Consider the following 18,071-nt stretch of genomic DNA (forward strand, 5'->3'; position numbering starts at 1 on the left):
TGCACACTAAGGTCCTATCAAGTAAAGATTTTTGTTTTCTTTTTTCTGGTATCTCTAGTACCTGGTACCAGGCACATAGTAGGTGCTTAATAAATGCTTACTGATAGCTTGAATGATATTATTCAGAAGTGTAACATTAAGAAAAAAGGTAAACAGATACAAATTTGTCATCTAGGAACAGAATCCTAGAAAATGAAAATATAACTATTACATGTCAACAGAAAGCCATTTTGTAAGAGTACAAAATCGATATTTAGAATCAATCTATTCATTCAGTGTAAAGTACACGTTTTCTTTTCATGGAATCTCAGAGTCAGTGGGGACCTCAGTGACCACCTAGTCTAATATGTACTGGACTAGTGTTCTCTGATACTCTGGGCAAGTGCTTTTCTAGCCTTGTTTGGGAAGCCTTCAGTTATGGGAAGCTCAATGTGGCCTGAAGCATTTCCGTTCCATTTTGGATAGATGTAATTATTAGCATAGTAGCTTCACACCCTTGAAGATATGGATTCAAGGTCTGTCTTACACACACACACACACACTACCCTAGGTAAGTCATTTAAGCCTTCAATAGTCTAAGCAACTCCCAAGACTGTAAGTTTAAGATAAGATGAGAACCAGCATTAGTTAAGGATCATTCCTCACCTAGAAATTCCTAATCCTAGGGAAGTTTCAAGTTGAGTCCTATTTCCCAGCTTTTTTCCTTACATTAAGCCCAGATGTACCTCTTTACAATTCCTACCTACAACACTGCCTTTCAAAGACTCCAAAGATTTCATCTCCAGCTTTAGCTTTTATGATTCATTTCTCTTTGGAAGAAATCTTAACTGACAATAAAAATCAGGCCTATACAACCATCCACGGTGCTTGGCACCATGCTTCACACTTAATGATGACTCAACAAATGGTCACTGGATGTTATGTCAGGGCTGACAGTCCATGGGAAAATAGGGTTCATTTTAGAGCCAACTCTGGTGGAACAGATACATTGCCCGAAGCAAGGAATATCTCTACTTCAGTATTTTCTATAAAATTCTCTGTGCCAGATCTTGAAATTTAAAAAGTGAATGTGCCCTAAATGATGTTTGCTTACTGTGGGAATTTGCCATCAAGATGAATTACGAAGAGCAATAAACTATTTCACTTGGGAAAACAAGAATAATTAACAAGAAGAAAACCAGCTTCCAGCTCTGATCAGGTCTGGACCAGTTTTTCCTATCCTTACTTGCTCTGCCCATTTTTTCTGACAATCTCTGACCCAATAAGGCAAGCCAATGCTTATAAATTCCCTGGTCCATTCTCCTGCTTTCACCAAGCTATATTCTTTTCTTCATTCGAAAGGCAGTTTCATGCTCAGTTTTTCCAAGACAGCACCCTAAAAAAGGAATGGTATTTCTTTTACCTCTGCTTCTGATTTTTCACATTTGTTTATCAACCATTTAACATTTTAGTATTTAATGCCTATTTTTTCTACAATTGAGGAATAATCAGTTATTCTCGATATTATCTCCTTAGTACCAGAGCCCCTACTACTAGCACCTTTGAAGCAAAGAATATTTGAACTGGACAAGTCCTTGAAGACAATCTAAGCATTCCTCTCTTTTTACTAATGAGGAAACTAGGGACCAAAGAAGTGACTTAACTGAGGTTTCACAGTTTGACTGCACGGAAGCCAGAGCTCAAACCCAAGTGTTATGACTCCGAGGCCACTGCCCTTTCCACTTCAAAGAATTCATGATACCTTGTATGTGAGAGACCCTTGAGTGTTTCCTGGATACAGAAATTGAATCAATATGTGAGTAGTTGAATGAATGAAGGAAGGAAGGAAGGAAGGAAGGAAGGAAGGAAGGATGGAAAAAAGGAAGGAACTGAAAGTCCCCAGAGGGAACTATGTTTCCACATATTTGTCATATAAGTCGGTATGAGTCTCCAAGAGGAGAAGACTAGCAGGAGCAGGTAGAGTTAATTACAGCTTTAGTTAGAGATAGTTGTCTTCAGGTATTTGAGGGGTTGTAATATGAAGGAAAGAATAGACTTGTTCCATTTGGTACTAGAGGGCAGAAGCAAGAACAAGGGGCTGAAATGGTAAAGAGGTTGATTGAGGCTCCATGTCAGGAACAACTTCTTCATACTTTAGTAGTCCCCAAATGGAATGAGATGCCTGTGAAGGTGATGGGTTACCCCTCCATGGAGTTCTTCAAGTAGAGGATAGATGACCATGTGTTGGGAATGTTAGAGTGAAGATTCCTTTCATGGATGGGCTAGGTGAGATGGTCATCAAGGTCCTTTCCAAATCTCAAAGACCATGATTCCATGATACTGTTTGCATTGAAGATGATATCCAGAGAAAGCTCAGTACAGATTAAGATTTTCCTTCCATCCGGCAGCTTCTCACTGAATAAGGACAAATATCTATTATCATGTTCACAAACGTGTCTAGGAAGCACACTCCCTAAATCCAAATGGTAAAATCTCTTCCTTTATAATACAAAGAGTGAAATTTAAAAAATTAAATTAAATTAAAATGAGTTTCTTACATCCATCAGCAAAGGAAACCGTGTAACCCTCTGCATGGGGAGAATGAGGAAAGAGAACATGGGTAAATTCCCACACTCTTCTTGGGATTCAATCCGAGATAATACTTCCTTAAAAGATGGATTAGTTGTTCTGAGAAGGGAGAAAAAGAAAAACAAAAAACATTTTAGAAGATTATTTGCTATCCATTTTTACTTTATCTCCTTAAATAAATAGCCAAATAGGAATACATATGTGACAAAGTGAAACAGTTTCTCATTCATGATGAATTTTAAAATCTAAAATCCCCACAATGCCAAAGTGGTTAATATTAAGACTCTCAAAACAGAATAGCACAGAACATGATTTTACGGAAGCTTTCATAGGCTATAAGTCTAGGGAACGCCAAAGCTGACCACGAAACGAAACGTAAACAGTCAGCAGAGTGGTACCTTTGAAGATACCCATGGAGATTAGCACTGTGCTCAATGTAAACACTTCCCCTCCCCCACTTATTCTAAATTAGCACCGGCCAGGCCCATTTCCTAACTGGTCCCTACCTAGAGGTGAATTCCATTTATACCGGGAAGAATAACTTTTTTTTGAAGCAACTCCTCCCAAATTTGTATTTGCACTGATATAATATTTCAATCCACAGTTTCGCTCCTGCTCCAGAGAACCAACATATGTGAAGAAAGAAGATGGCCTGATAGACTCCCAACATATGGAAGAAGAGCCTCAGGGAGCCAGTAGGCTTCTGATCCCCCTACCATCCCCATGATAACATTTCAAAGACTGGGATGCTCTCAGAGGTCTTTCTTCTAATTCTGTGTATCTCCAGAGCTAAGCACAGTGCCCGACACATAGTAGGTGCCTAATAAATGCTTATTAACTGGCTCACCAGTCTGTCCTACAACTGGTGAAAGAGACCGGGAGAAAAGCAGAGGATGAGAACCCTACTATCACATTGAACAAACCACAAGCTACTTGAAGGCACAGACACATGCATTAATTCTCTTTGTATAAATGTTTGCTCAATGAATGAATGAGTACTAATAACTCATGCTTTAAGATTTCTCAGCATACACTACATTCTTTGATCCTCATAAAAACTCTGTGAGTTAGATGATATTACTATCTCTGCTTTACAGATGAATAAATTGAGGCCAAGAGAAAACAAGACTCAACAGGAAGCCTTTTAGAGTGGCTAGAGTGTTGAACTTGGAAGTTATGTGACCCTGGGCAAGTCACTTACATTTTATGGGCCTCAGTTTCCTCATCTGTAAAATGAGGCGGTTAGATCTGATGACCTCTAAGGTTTCTTCCAATTCTCAATCTCTGAATCTATGATCCCAAACATCGGGTCTGACAACGCACAAGACAGCAGATTTCCTAGTCTTCTTCTTATGACCCGGTGAGGAGGGTGGGAGAGTCGGGAAGTGGGGGGAATGCTGATTGTGGGAATTCCCTCTTTGAAAAAACAAAAAAGAACAATGATATTCCTTGTTAAAGTCTATTAAAAATTAAAGTGAGAAATTTCTGGCATCGTAGATTAAACAAAACTAAATGCAAAGTTTCCAGATGGAAGCTTTCTAACTATAATACTGAAGCTGAGCCCCAAAGGAAAGAGGAGAAAATGCATCTCCTTCCCTTCTCCCTATTCGGTCACTTGCTAAACTTCCTTCCCTTCCCTGTCGTCATTCTCTTTCATTTTTCATTCTTCCAAGGGGTGGCTCTCTCGGGAGAGGACAGGCAGATATACTCTCAAATAAAGGTGATATTTTCCTTAAGTACCATTATTTTTTTTTAAAGTAAAACTTCATTTTGTTTGATCTGCTTTGAGCTGGAATAATGCATTTATACAAAGAAACAAAAAACTCTAACTATGGGATTAAAAAAAATCATTTTTACTTTATTGGATGAAGCATCAACTATTTTTAATTTTTTTAAAAGGATTCAAAAATATAAACCATATTCAGCAGAGGAAAAGAGACATGTTATCATAATGAAAGAAGGACTTGTAGTCCAGAGGCCTGGGTTTAAAAGCTTGCTCTGACACATAAAAAAAATATCCAATTTTTCCTCAAATTTCCAATATTTCTATGAGATTTTAAGCTCTCTCTTTTGTACTAGCTTCAATGAGACATGGTGGGGGGAGGGTTAGGAGAGGGGAGCGGCATTTAGACAAGTCATTAGAATTAAGGTCAGGAAGCATAGCAATTGATTTTCCATGCAGAACTTTGCAATGATTTTGGGAGAAATCTCCTTCTTTGAGTATGGTGGTGGTTTGGGGCTGATTCCAGCCCTCCCCCTCCCCAAGGACAGCTTCCTGCATACGAAGGGCCACAGCCAGCCCTCCCTACCAAAAGGGGCTCCTTTATCTCCATGTAGGGCCCCTGCAAGATAATCCTCATACCCACCCACCGCACACACCTGGTCTGCATGGAAGCTTGCCAGAACCCTGTGCTGTGGGAATCAAATGCCCAGGATCCTGGGAGAGAGCATGCCGACAGATTAGTCCTGGTAGCACTCTCCCAAAAATGGGGCTGGAGGCATGCGCATCTGAGATTCAAGTCAAGGGACAGAAGCCAAAGTGTGGCAACGTTTCCTTGTGCAATCATCACCAGGCCCCTGAGAATAACATGATAAAAACCTTTGCTAAAGAATGACGAGGGAGACCAGGAGGGAGGGCAAAGCCAGAGCTCTCATTAGCTGGGCTAGGGGGAGTCATCTGTTTACACGTGCACGAATGCACAACTGAATCGTATGCAGCACTTCCTCGGGATAACAGAGTTTTTTGAAAATCAAGAAGTGTTTCATTTTCCCCCGTTGCCTCCCATTCAAGTCAACTGAATTGAAACAATACTTCCCCTAAGCCCATGCAGTTGAATATAATCTATTAGGTGATTGATATATTCTTCTTGCCCCTAAAGCAACAGGTATAGGAGAGAAGCAGTATGATGGAATAAAAAAAAATATGGGGGTCAGAGCTCTGAATTCAAATTCTGACTGGCCATTTGCCTTTGTGTGACATTGGGCAAGTCATTTAGAGTATCTGGATTTGGATTTCCTTAGCTGTAAAATGAGGGGGTTGGCCTTAGTGATCTCTTAAGAGCCCTGCCAGCTCTAATCTATTAGCCTATAATAAGGAATTGTGAAAATTAGAGCCATCTAAAAATGCACTGGAAGCCTTGAGAGGTAATGAATGGGCTCCCCCTTACCAGAGCAGACTGCATGACAACTCATCCAAAAGGTGTAGAAAGGATGGATTAAACTACATGGCCCTCGAGGTCCCACAGCAGAAGGAACGGGGGACCAGGAGTCAGAACATCAGGGGTGTCATCCTGCCTAGTACTAGTCAGAATTGTTTTGTTCCACTCTTGTGGTCTTCATTTTTCAGTTGCAGAATGAGTGGAGCAGACTGAATGATTTCCAGGATGTCCTCCTCTCTGTGATTCCATAATATATTATTAGAAGCTATGCTCCTTCCTCTCTAGATCTCCTACTGGGACACCTTCTCCTTACTCTCTTGTCATCTCACAACTACCTTCCTGCTCTAGAGAAACTCCTAATCTAGATTCATGCTCACCTCAAACCAAGATATCAAGGAAGAGTTCCAGCTAAGTTTCCCCTTATTTTTGACTCTGGCCATCTCCCCCTCCTTTGTCCTCATGGGAATACCTTTTCTTCTACCCTGTTCCCCCAAGTTCTGGGACCATGAACCATGACCTAATCGACTTCATTGTTCCTGGATGGGGTGTGCTACTTTACTCCCCCAAAGCCCCACTTCCCATTCCTATGGCTTTTCAGACAAAAGTGCCTCGTTCGGTCACTGTGCTTTATCTCCCCCAGGAGAATATAAACTCCTAGATCATGGACTGTTTTCGCTTTTGGTACTGTATCCCCTTTAGTTAGCACAGCCTTTGGCACATAATCAGGATTTAATCAATGATTTTCCATTCATCTATTCATTCATGTTTCACACCAAGAGGTGGATTCCAAAATAGACAATTCTAAAACCAGTGTAGTTCCCCTCACTCACTTTAGACTTTTAAAACGAGATCACTGTTTTGCAAATACAACAAACGTTACTTACATTAATTTTTGTAGAGTCCGTTGCTGGTAGACTTCATTTGTACAGTATTTTATATATGGATCAAATGTGGATGTTGTATGTTTCTCTACAATGTCACTTATATCATCTAGGAAGATATTATTTTGGTGTCTTTCTTCTAATTCCTTAAAGAATCTGTGAAAAATAAAAGCATTTACATTTTACTTTGTTTTACTTGGTATATTTGAGAAATGATAATATGCTTTTTATAGAAACTGAAAGTTTCTTCTTATGATATCTTGGGTGTATTTGACAAAAGAAATCTATAGGACTGGGAAAGCATGGAGAGTTTCTGAAAGGTGAGTCAACAGACAATATGGGACTTCTGACTAGCATTAAAAAATACAGAATTTAGGGCAATGTCAAAAATGAATTACCAATTCTAGGCCTATATTGTGAGGAAGTCAAGGACAGAGGAGGCACCACCATATGCATCAAAAGTATTCCTAGCAGCCCTGTTCACTGTGGTAGAAAATAATTAGAAAAATGTAGGTGTCCTTGACTAAGGCTAAGCTAACTCTGGTGCATGAATATAACAGAATATTATGGTGTTTTAAGAAATTATGAATATGAAGAATTCAGAGAAAAACGCATGAGAAAATTAGTATAAACTGATGCTGAGTGATGGAAGTAGAACCAGGAAAATAATATACACAAAGCAAAAGCTTATATACAAAATAAAATACCCAAAGACATGCAAATGGAAAGAACAAAAGAAACAAACTGAATATTGTGTAATTAAAACAGCCAAGCTTAGTCCAGAACAAGAGGTGAGAAAGTCTACCTCTCTCCCTTCTTGGCAATGGAACGTGGGCATCTGTCCCAAAACTGAGGCTTAGAGAATTGCTCAGGGTATTGAGAGCTAAACGGACAGGCTAGGATCACACAGCCAGGAGGTATCAAGGGCAGGTCTTGAATGCAGGTCGACCTGATGGCCGGGCTGATTCTCTAGTCAGCCAATAAATACCTAAGTGTTTACTGTGTGTCCAGGACAATGCTAAATTCGGAGCATCGCACAGAGAAAGGCAAAAAGGATCCCTGTCATCAAGGAGTTCACTTTCTGATGTAAAAAGAGATGAATGTGGAAATAAATCTCATGCATACAAGACACATATAGAGCAGATGGAAAGTGATCTCAGAGGGGAAGGCACTAGCAGCTGCGGAGGTTCTGCAACAGACCTGCTATAGTAGGTGGTGTTCGACCTAAGTCTTGAATAAAACTTCAAGGGGAGTTTTCAGGAGAAACGAAGGGAACTCAGGGAAGGTAAAAGGTAAAAAATGAGAAAGAAGAGCATGCCAGGCTTGGAGGAAGTCCACCACAAAGACACAGAGAAGGAAGATGGAGGGAATCTCTGAACAGTAGGCCAGCCTGCCTCTCATTATGGCACATACACATAGGAACAGAACCAATTTCATTATGTATAAGAAATCGTATTTATCAATTGGGTTAGTTACCCTTATGTACCTTATGATAATGATACATATAGCCTCCCGGACCAAATACAAAAAGCTCAGCTTGGCATTCAAAGCCCCTCATACGCTCCTACACAGCATGTGCTCTTCTCTTCAGTGACACTGGCATCCTGGCCGTCCCACAAACAAGACTCTCCATCTCTCAGCTATGGGCATTTTCTCTGGCTGTCCCCCTGCCTGGAAAACTCTCCCTTCTCCACTCTGACTAGTGCCCTCCCTCCTCCCTGGCTTCCTTTAAGTCCCAACCAAAATCCCACCTTCTCCAGGAAGCCTTCCCCAACTGCTCTTAGTTCCAGTGCTTTCCCTCCGTTAATCGTTCTCTGCTTATTATCTATATAGTTTGTAGATATTTGTTTGCATGTTATCTTCCCCATTAGAGTGTAATTTCCTTGAGAGCAGGGGGTATCTTTTGCCTCTTTTTACATCTTCAGAACTTAGTGGAGTGCATGGCATATGGTATGTGATTAATAAATGTTTGCTGATTGACTAAATGTCAATACCTGTGCTTCTATCATTATGGATGTTTATCACTCCCTCTCTTCTACTGTGAGGTTTTGGAAGACTGGGAGTATGTGAAGCTTTGTAACTTCCAATGACCTAGCACAGTGCCATGATTCACGCATAATTGCCATTGATGGTGAATCCATAATCCTTGGAGTGATTTTTATTTTTCCTATCAAAACTCTATCAGGGGTTGGCAGATGATGGCCTGTAGGTTAAATCCAGTCTGCTACTTGTTTCTGGATAGCTTAGAAGCTAAGAATGGTCTTTACATTTTTAAACAAAGTATTAAAAATAAATAAAATATTAAATTGTAAAAAAAACTTTCTTAGCTTTGGCCCATAGACCATAGTTTGCTGGCTTCTTTTCTAAATAATCATGGCAGCCTACCAGGACTCTTTAGAATGGGCATAACACTAGAATTTGTCTCCATTTTCAAGATTGTATCATCCAAAGTGATGGACGCTGATCTCAACCCAATGGTATGCCTTTACCCTTCCAGCCATCTTTGGCTTGAAGGCCAGGTGGAGTTTGTTTGTGGTGGTAGTCATTTAAAGGTCAGGTTATCAAATCAAAGGGTTCCTCACACTCAAGGTTGACCTTCAGTCAGAAAGAGACATCTGGTCATTCCCGAGCTCCCATCAGCTTGCTCTACCAGCCTGTTTCAAAGATCCTTTCCACTACTGATGGTCTACATGGTCAGACATAGGGTACCAGTCAATGCACAAAAGATTTAGCCCTTGATTTAAAAAAAAGTCAAACATGTCATCTATTTTTCAACTCTAGTCTTCTTGCTCTAAACTACAAACCCAATGCTTAACACTTCAGGGCTGTCCATACAAAGTCAACCCTTGTTTGCTTCTGGTTTTCTCCACACCTCTGTCTACTCCCAAACCATGTCTCTCTCCCACTCCCACATGTATCAACACTCTCCTACTCCCTCTGCTAAACAATAGTCATGGGAGCAAGAACAGAGGCAGACAGAAGCAGTGGTTCCTTCTTGCTTTTACTCATGCATGACATTTCCATCTCTTGACTGCTTCCTTTTGTAGAAGCTGTCACTCATACCTGGAATGCATTTCTTCCTCACCTTAAGCTCTTAGAAAACTTAATTTCCTACAAAGCTTAGCTCAAATGCCATCTTCTATCTGAACCTGCTGTTGGTGTCTTCTTCCCCCAAATTACCTTGCATTTATTTACAGATTTTGTACATATTATTGATACATGAATATAATATCTCCCCCTAAATGTAAGCTCCTTAAAGGCAGGGACTGTTTCAATGACATCTTTGTATCCCTAGGGCCTAGCAAAATGCCTGGCACACAATAAGTGTGCTTGACTATATATGCAGTTACTGTTCGCTGGTGCTAGGGAGGATATTTACAGGTGATGTGAGGCAAGAGATTGAAAGTTGCATTGGAAGATTGGAGGTGACTAGAAAATCCTTTCCTAGAGATTACCCTAGAACTACTCTGTGTTGATGTCTTTTTATTTACACAGTAAAGAGAAAATATGGTTTTATGAACGTAAACCAGAAAAGACCCATGTAGTACCAGTGGAAAAGATGTAACAGTTCTCTTCTAAATATATATTCTTTGCTGGTGTGAGGATGTCATTGCCCTAGGCTTGGCTTTCCATTAGCCACCAAATGGAAGCCCCAGCCCCTGCTTCCTAACAAGGCACCACAGGCCTCCTGCTGTCTTCCTTGTTGCCATGGGCAATTCCATATCTTTATATATCTCTTAAATAGTAAGTGCTTCATGATTCCAAGGAACAAACTAATTTTGATTCTTTTGGTTTTCAGACATATGCAGAATAGCTATAAACGTTATTATTAAGCTTCATGTGGTTTTAAAGATAAACCCTTAGAGGAATGAAATAGGAGATAATTATTTAGTCATCAACTCTTTTTATATGTAAAATTTTCAGTTATGAATATTACAAATACATATCTTAGTGGCCAAGCTCTCCTGCTAAAGGAATTTTAAGTACTTGTCTCTAGCTCACTACCAATAACCAGAAAGAATGCAGCTACCACACCAAAAACAACAGTAACTTGGCTTTTCTTTTTGTAAAAGGAAATTTCATTTACTAGTACAAAAAGTTTGCCAGAGTATGAAATAGAAATCAAGCATCAATGAAATAAATATTTTCCGCTACTTATGTAATTAAAATATAAACCAAACCAATCCTATTCTACTTCATTTGAAACACTGCAGTGAAAAAAAAATCTTGATGCTGAAAGACTCTAGACACATCAACAAATTCATATTATCACATGTTCTGTATGATGACAGAAAGAGTACTGCTGGCAAGAGGAAGTATTATTATTTTGGAAACCAGGAATGGTGGAGATTTAGTCCAGAGTCTATTATCCACTCACTTGAAGAAGTAGGGGCCTGCAGATAAAATCTAAGTTAATTTGTAAAAGCCTTTGGCTTTTTGGAAAAACAAATAAGCAAAAAAAACCCCCCAAAACCCAAACTCAACAACCAACCAATAACCAGCAGATGATTCTCCACCCATAAAGGATAGGGCCTTAAAACTTCATAAAACAAATCTATGTAGGAGCAACAAACAATCACTCTTATGGTAGCCTGTTGGATTTCCTGCCCTAGTGGCTACAAATTCCTTACTGTATTCCCTTGATAGTCCAATCTCCAAGAACCTCCAATACCATGGGGCAAGAAGGGAGCCTCCAGGTCTCAAAGATTTGGCCAGAGAAGCTCAAGCTCTGATGGGTCCTACCATTCTGTAGAGAACAATGACACCGGTGTGCTAATGGACACCATGTTTATCGTCTGAGAACCAGCCTAGCAAACTTCCAAGAGCATCATCACTGGATTGGCCTCAGGGCTCCACACTCTGATAATAGGTCAATGAGACCAGTTTAGGAGGGACTGCTTTGTTTCTGGTCTTAGTATCCCCAGCACCTAAACACTGTGCCTTGCATGTAGCAGACATTTAACAAACACCATTGAATTGAATGGAAAGCACTGTATAGTGCAAAGGGGTGGGGGATTTGTAATGTGGGTCAGGGCCCACACTGATAAAATCAGGAACTCTTGCAGCTAGTTATCTGGCATATGCTTCTAGGTGTACAAATATAGATCTTCTGTTGTCTCCTCCAATAGACTGTAAGCTTTTTGAAGGCCGGAAATTTGATTTTTTTTTTGTCTTTGTGCACCATGTATGAGCTCCCAACACTCAGAAAGTCTTAATAAACATTGATTGATTGGTTAATTCACTTCTCACTTTATATATAATTTATGCCTAATAGTTTGAATCAGAATACCAGAATATTATTGTGGCGGGGGGGAGGGGTTAGCAGTTTTATGTCTTCCTCTACCAAAACAGAAAAAACACCACCACCACCATCTCTACTTCATCTCTGCAGCCTCATTTTCATTTTCCTCCCATTAACGAGACCTCAAAAGGCACCTGTATAGGGCTTTGGAGAGCGTTTAAGAGATTCCTTGTTTACTTTGTCATTAGGAGCTTGTACAACTCAGATGCAACATCCTCTCCACTTAGGCTACATTGAAGAATCTTTCTTTGAAAACAAACAAAACACAGTTGCTTTTCTAGAAGAGCGCTAAAACAAGCTTCCCAAGGAAATTTTTAAAAATAAAATTTCTAGACTAATTTTCCTAATTGAGCACATCAGAAAACTCTAATTTTTATACCTTAGAATGATTAAAGATAAATTCTAGGTAAAAAGTAAAATTTTACTTTCTGTAAAATCACATTATTAGTGACATTTATTTAGAAGAAATATATATACATAGTCTACATATCCCTGTCCAAAGCATCCAACAGGTCTGTTTCAATCTAACTCTCACCATCACCCCCTGCCCCTTTACCTCCATGCCATAAGAAATATTATATCTGGGAAGAAAAAAAAGAATTTACATGATAATTTTGTGGCATATTTAAAATATTAAGTTGTGCATAGTAGATTTGTAGTTTCATGTGCTATCATCTTTTTTATTATAATGTTATGGAACAAATTGTAAGTGACATATGAAGAAACTACATCCAGAGAAAGAACTGATAAATAGAAGTATGTATTGAATAACCTTACATCTGTACCTATTTGTGTCTAATGGTAGCGATTTCTGGGTGGTGGTGGGGGGGGGGGAAGAAAAAAATAAATTTACCTGATAGTTTTGTTGTATGTTTGAACAGAATAGCTAGTTATTCATAGTGAATTTGCAGTTTCATGTACAATCATCTTTTTTATTGTATTGTGTTATGGAAATGCTTGCTTTATTCCAGAAATTAAAAATAAACTAAAATAAATATTATATTTTATAAAAGGGCTATTGGAAATTCCCTCAAAAAATGATGACCACCTCAAAACTAGAAGTCGTAATTATCCTCACTTCCTCCCCACAGAAATCTTGGACTCCCCTACCTCCCAACCACCCTGAGCTCTGATAGGTGAACCCCTCATACTGCCCATCGATAGACCTCCGCCCAGTAGTGTGCTGGTAAATGTTAACAACTAGCTCTCCAGGGGAAAAAAAATGCATTGCAGGGCATATTTTTAAGTTCAGTCCACATTATTAACTTTTTCTCCATCATCTTCTTACATCTAAATAATCAACAAAACAACAAATCAGCCTTGATTTGCAGCATTTAGAGATTTCCAAGGTGTAAATGTTCATGAAAATTTAACATTCTGCTGGCAAGCTGGGACAAGATGGTTCTAGAACACCACGGCCTCCTCCTCCCTTCCTAGCCACCAGCTCTAAGCCATACCACAGTCCGAGTAGCCCTGTCTCCCTCTCCGCTCCCTTTAATGTGTTGTCTTCCCCTTTAGAATGTAAGTTCATGGAAGGCAAGAACTTTCTTGCTTGCATCTGAATCTCCGCTATTTGCTTATATTTGTATCTCCAGCACAGTGCCTGGCAAATAGTAAGTATTTAATAAATGGTCATTTTATTATTTTATTACTTACCTACTTACCTACCTACTTTACCTACCTACTTTATCTATCTATCTATCTATCTATCTATCTATCTATCTATCCATCTATCTGTGTGTCTGTCTGTGTATCTATCTATACACCCATTCATCTATCAATCAATCTTTTCACCCATCCTTTCTATCCATCCAACTATCTATCTACCCATCCACCAATCTATCTATTAATCCAACTATCCACCCATCATCTATCAATCTATCCACCCATCCTTTCCATCTATCTATCTATCTATCTATCTATCTATCTATCTATCTATCTATCTATCTACCTATCTATCCATCTATCCACCCATTCATCTATCAATCTATCTACCCAGCCTTTCCATCTATCTATCTATCTATCTATCTATCTATCTATCTATACCTTTCCATCACGACAAATTCACTTTAAACCAATAAAATGCCTTCAGAGGCTAACATGAAGTTATCTGGTATTTGAGTTTATTTGACCAAATAATTCCACTGCAGTGGAAAGAGCCCTGAATTTGGAGTTGGAGGAACTGGATTTAAGTTTTGATTCTATTCTGACAATCCCTCGTCTGGGTCTCAGTTTCCTCATCTCTGGGGATGAGGGGATTTGATGAGATAGATCAGTGATTGCTCAGGGCCTTTCCAGTCATAATGCTTTGGTCTCATCTGATCCTGTACTAATGATACACAGACTTGTCGATGAGTCATTTCAGTCATGTCCGACTCTTCATGACCCCGTCTGGGGCTTTCTTGGCAGGGATACTGGAGCAGTTTGCCATTTCCTTCTCCAGCTCATTTTACAGATGGGGAAGCCGAGGCAAACAAGGTTGAATGACTTGCCCAGGGTCACATAGCCAATAAGAGTCTGAGACAGATTTGAGTTCAGGAAGAAGAATCTTCCTGACTCCAGACCCAGCGTCCTATCCACTGCACCACCTACCTGGCTACCAATGGACTTAACAACATATTTACAGTCAATTTTCAACTACCTATTTAATAAAAAGAGAATGCAATACCTGCAGGCATGAAATAGCGATAAGACAGAAATTCAATCCCAGGTAATTAGCTATGCTCCACTACTCAGGCTCTAAACAGCCTTAAGCAAGTCAAATTACCCACGCCACGTAAGACTATCTTCTCTTTCTGGGCCTTTTTCCCATCTATAAAAGGAAAAGGTTGAAGTAGATGACATCCAAGTTCTCTAACTGCTCAGGCTTTGAACCTTTGATATTAAATTTGTTCTTGGGCCCTAGAAAATCATTCTACTCCCCAAGACCAAGTCTTCTTCTAATTCCATATTAGAAGTAGCAAAGTGACCCTGGGAAACTCACTTACATTTCCGAGTCTCAGTTTCCTCAGCAGTGAAATAAGGGCGTTGGTCTCAATGACCTCTAAAATTCCTTCCAACTCTCAACCTCTGATTTTAGGATTCCACCTCAAGATACATAGGTCCGTGAATCCATGATTATTTAAACACGGATATACTCTGAGCCAAGCATTTTAGCCTTTTCCGCGAAGGACAACTGAAGAATAGACAGGTTTGGGCTTTCTTTTAGCTTGTTTCCTACTCTTGAATAAAGGAAACAAATCTTTTTAAGAGACACCAACGCCTACAGAAAGCCTTTCCTGATTTTTCCCCCTTGACAAAATGACTTAACATTTATTTTGCATATAATTATGTGTATATGTTGTCTAGAGAGAAGGAACACTCCCTGAGCACAGGGTCTGTTTTACTTTTGTCCCCAGTGCTTAACCTAGTGTCTGATTCATAATTGGTGCCTAATAAATGCTCACAATGGATTAAATGGGTCTATGATCCTATGACTGAATCTGGTGTCTTTTCCCAGTACCATATTGCATCTGGACTTTCTACAGGTCTGATTAGGCATGGTCACTCAAGGCTATAATTATCTTAAAATTAGCCCAGACATATAAAAACCTTAGGAGTAAACTAGCAAATTAAAAATCTGTTATTATATTCAAGTCTTAGAATCAAATATGCAAATTACTCAGTGTCTGTCCTTCATTAGATTGCTCCCCTTTGACAGAAAGAAAACCAAGCTGTAACAGTCTCCATGTTTCTCTAAGCAATTAACTATAAACTTTGCATAGATAAGACATTCTCTTACAGAATTTTTTTTTTTTAAAGTTCAACTCCAGCTGATCTGCAAATGTACCAGTATCATCATACCTGCTCAGGGAATCTGCTGATTATGTAATTCACAGTTATTTCAGAAATGAATTTTCCAACCAATATCCAAAAGGAATTCCTAAACAATTTCATGTCTGGTCATAACCCAATACTACCCCTGACACATTGCCTGGCACATATGAGGTGTACAAAGAATGACTGATTGATTGATTGGCGGGGAGGGACAGTGAATTCTACTTTGGCAAGAGAACAAACAGCTTCAATTAGTCAATCAGAGAGAGAGAGACAGAGACAGAGACACAGAGAGAGAGGAGGGAGGGGGGAGAGAGAGAGAGAGAGAGAGAGAGAGAGAGAGAGAGACAGAGAGAGAGACAGAGAGAGGGAGAGAGAGAAGAAAAGAAAAAATTCTGATCCAGTGAGTATATATTCTTGTTCAGCCATGCCCAACTATTTGTGACCTATTTGAGGTTTTCTCAGCAAAGGTACTACAGTGGTTTGCTATTTCCTTCTCCAGCTTGTTTTATAGATGAAGAACTAAGGCAAACATGTTGAGTGACTTGCCCAGGGTCACACAGCTAGTAAGCATCAGCCACATTTGAACTCAGGAAGATGAGTCTTCCTGACTCCATGCCTGTGCTGTCTAGGCACTAGGGCACCACCTAGCTCCCCTGTTTACTGTGTGTTCTGTGTGCTTACCAAAAAAATGGGCTTCCTGGCCTCAGGCAGCTTCCTCCTCCACTGCTGTTTCACAGAGGATAGCCATCCAGAAGGTCTGACCTCACTCAGCCTGAGCGCCAACAAAAAGACTAAAACTTGGACCAGAAAAGAGGAAGAAGGCCAAGATGATTTTAGCAAGTAAATTAAACCTATTTAAAGCAAATAGCTCAAGAAAATAAGGGCTTTTGAAGAAGAGTTAAAGAAAATAGCAAGGCTCACCAGGAGCATGTAATCATCAAGATCCCACCATGAAAGTGTTTTTAGAGAAGGATCTTGGGCTTTAAGAAGCATGGGAAACTGGCTTGATTTTAAGCAGAAAAGTAACATTAAATTTTTAAGTGATAAGGTCTGTTTTTGGAAAATGACTGTTTGTCATTCTGTGTCTATTTAGCTTTTCTTGGGTGGAATATTGGGCCAGTCTCCTGTGAAGCATCATTTTCATTGAAGAGGCTCTTTATTTTTCTAGGATTTCATAATGCTTTCAATATAATGTCTTTCCCAAATATAGGATACCTGGACAATCTCACCAGCTCTGGGTACTTCATCTTCCATTGGGACTTTGCCCAGGTCATCATCGTCCATGATGGTAAAGAAAACAAGTGTCTCCCTCACTTTGCTGATAGTCAGAAGATCACTAAACAAAGTTACCACTGTAGTTTTATTTCTTAAGGAATATCACATGATCCTACCATAGGCATAGTAGGCATTGTTTAGAGGAATGCATTGGTGGAGAAGAGCTTTTAAGACCATGTTTTGTTAGAATAAATAAAAGGTTTTGTTATGCATTCAACAGTGGTATTTAGTATTGTCTATGTCTTTCAATGAACTGTGTGATTGATAAGATGTTTGCTGCAGAGAATCATTTGTAAATGTTTCTCATATTTTCATCAAGTGAGGTAGGTGTAATTGTCTTCTCCATTTTACAGATTGGGAAACTGAGGCTGAGAATAGGTAAATGACTTGTCCAGGTTCACACAATTACTAAGCATAAGGGAGGGCAGCCCACATGCTGCTCTGATATCCAGAAAGTCCTGCAAGACCCACAGGATGGCCTCTGGCATGTGGAGAGGTTCTTCTATGGAGAAAGCATGGAAGGATATGACCAAGACTAGCAAAGGATGAGGTGAGATGGCATCCATGCTGGTGGATAGGTCAAGGCCACTGGAGAGCTATCAAAGAGAGGTTATCATGCACGTCTGAGGCTATCTCACGCAGTGAGTATGATCAAAGGAGATCACGTTGGTTAGCACTTAGCACAGTGCCTGGCACACAGTAGGCACTATAGAAATGCTAGTGATAATTATGATGGTTTATTTAATTTTCATAACAACCCTAGGAGGCAGGTGCTACTGTTATCTTTGCTTCACAGAGGAGTAAACTGAGGGAGGTTTCAGGGGAGTTAGTAACTTTTTCAGGGCCTCACAACCAGGGAACATCCAAGGCAAGATTGGAAGCCAGGTTTTCCAGGAATCGACTCACTTTTCCACACCGCTGCTGTTCCGTCGTTCAGTCGTGTCCGACTCTTTGTGACCCCGTACGAGGTTTTCTTGGCAAAGACACTGGAGTTGTATATAGATGGAGTTGTGTATAGATGAGGAAACTGAGGCAAGCAGGGTTAAGTGACTTGCCCAGGGTCACGAG

At 39.8% G+C, this 18,071-nt stretch overlaps 1 protein-coding gene across 1 annotated transcript in view; it reads right to left on the reverse strand.

The window, feature by feature from the left end:
- LOC118846254 (rho guanine nucleotide exchange factor 26-like) overlaps positions 1–18,071 on the reverse strand; it is a 127,169-nt gene that overhangs the window by 49,109 nt on the left and 59,989 nt on the right. The window contains exons 7-8 of the mRNA XM_036754580.1: positions 6,611–6,763; positions 2,538–2,667 (exon numbers count right to left, since the gene is read on the reverse strand). Coding sequence (XP_036610475.1) covers positions 2,538–2,667; positions 6,611–6,763 — 283 coding nt within the window. The remainder of the gene's footprint in view (positions 1–2,537; positions 2,668–6,610; positions 6,764–18,071) is intronic.

The sequence above is a fragment of the Trichosurus vulpecula genome, chromosome 4 (assembly GCF_011100635.1).
Source record: "Trichosurus vulpecula isolate mTriVul1 chromosome 4, mTriVul1.pri, whole genome shotgun sequence".
NCBI classification, from domain to species: Eukaryota; Metazoa; Chordata; class Mammalia; order Diprotodontia; family Phalangeridae; genus Trichosurus; species Trichosurus vulpecula.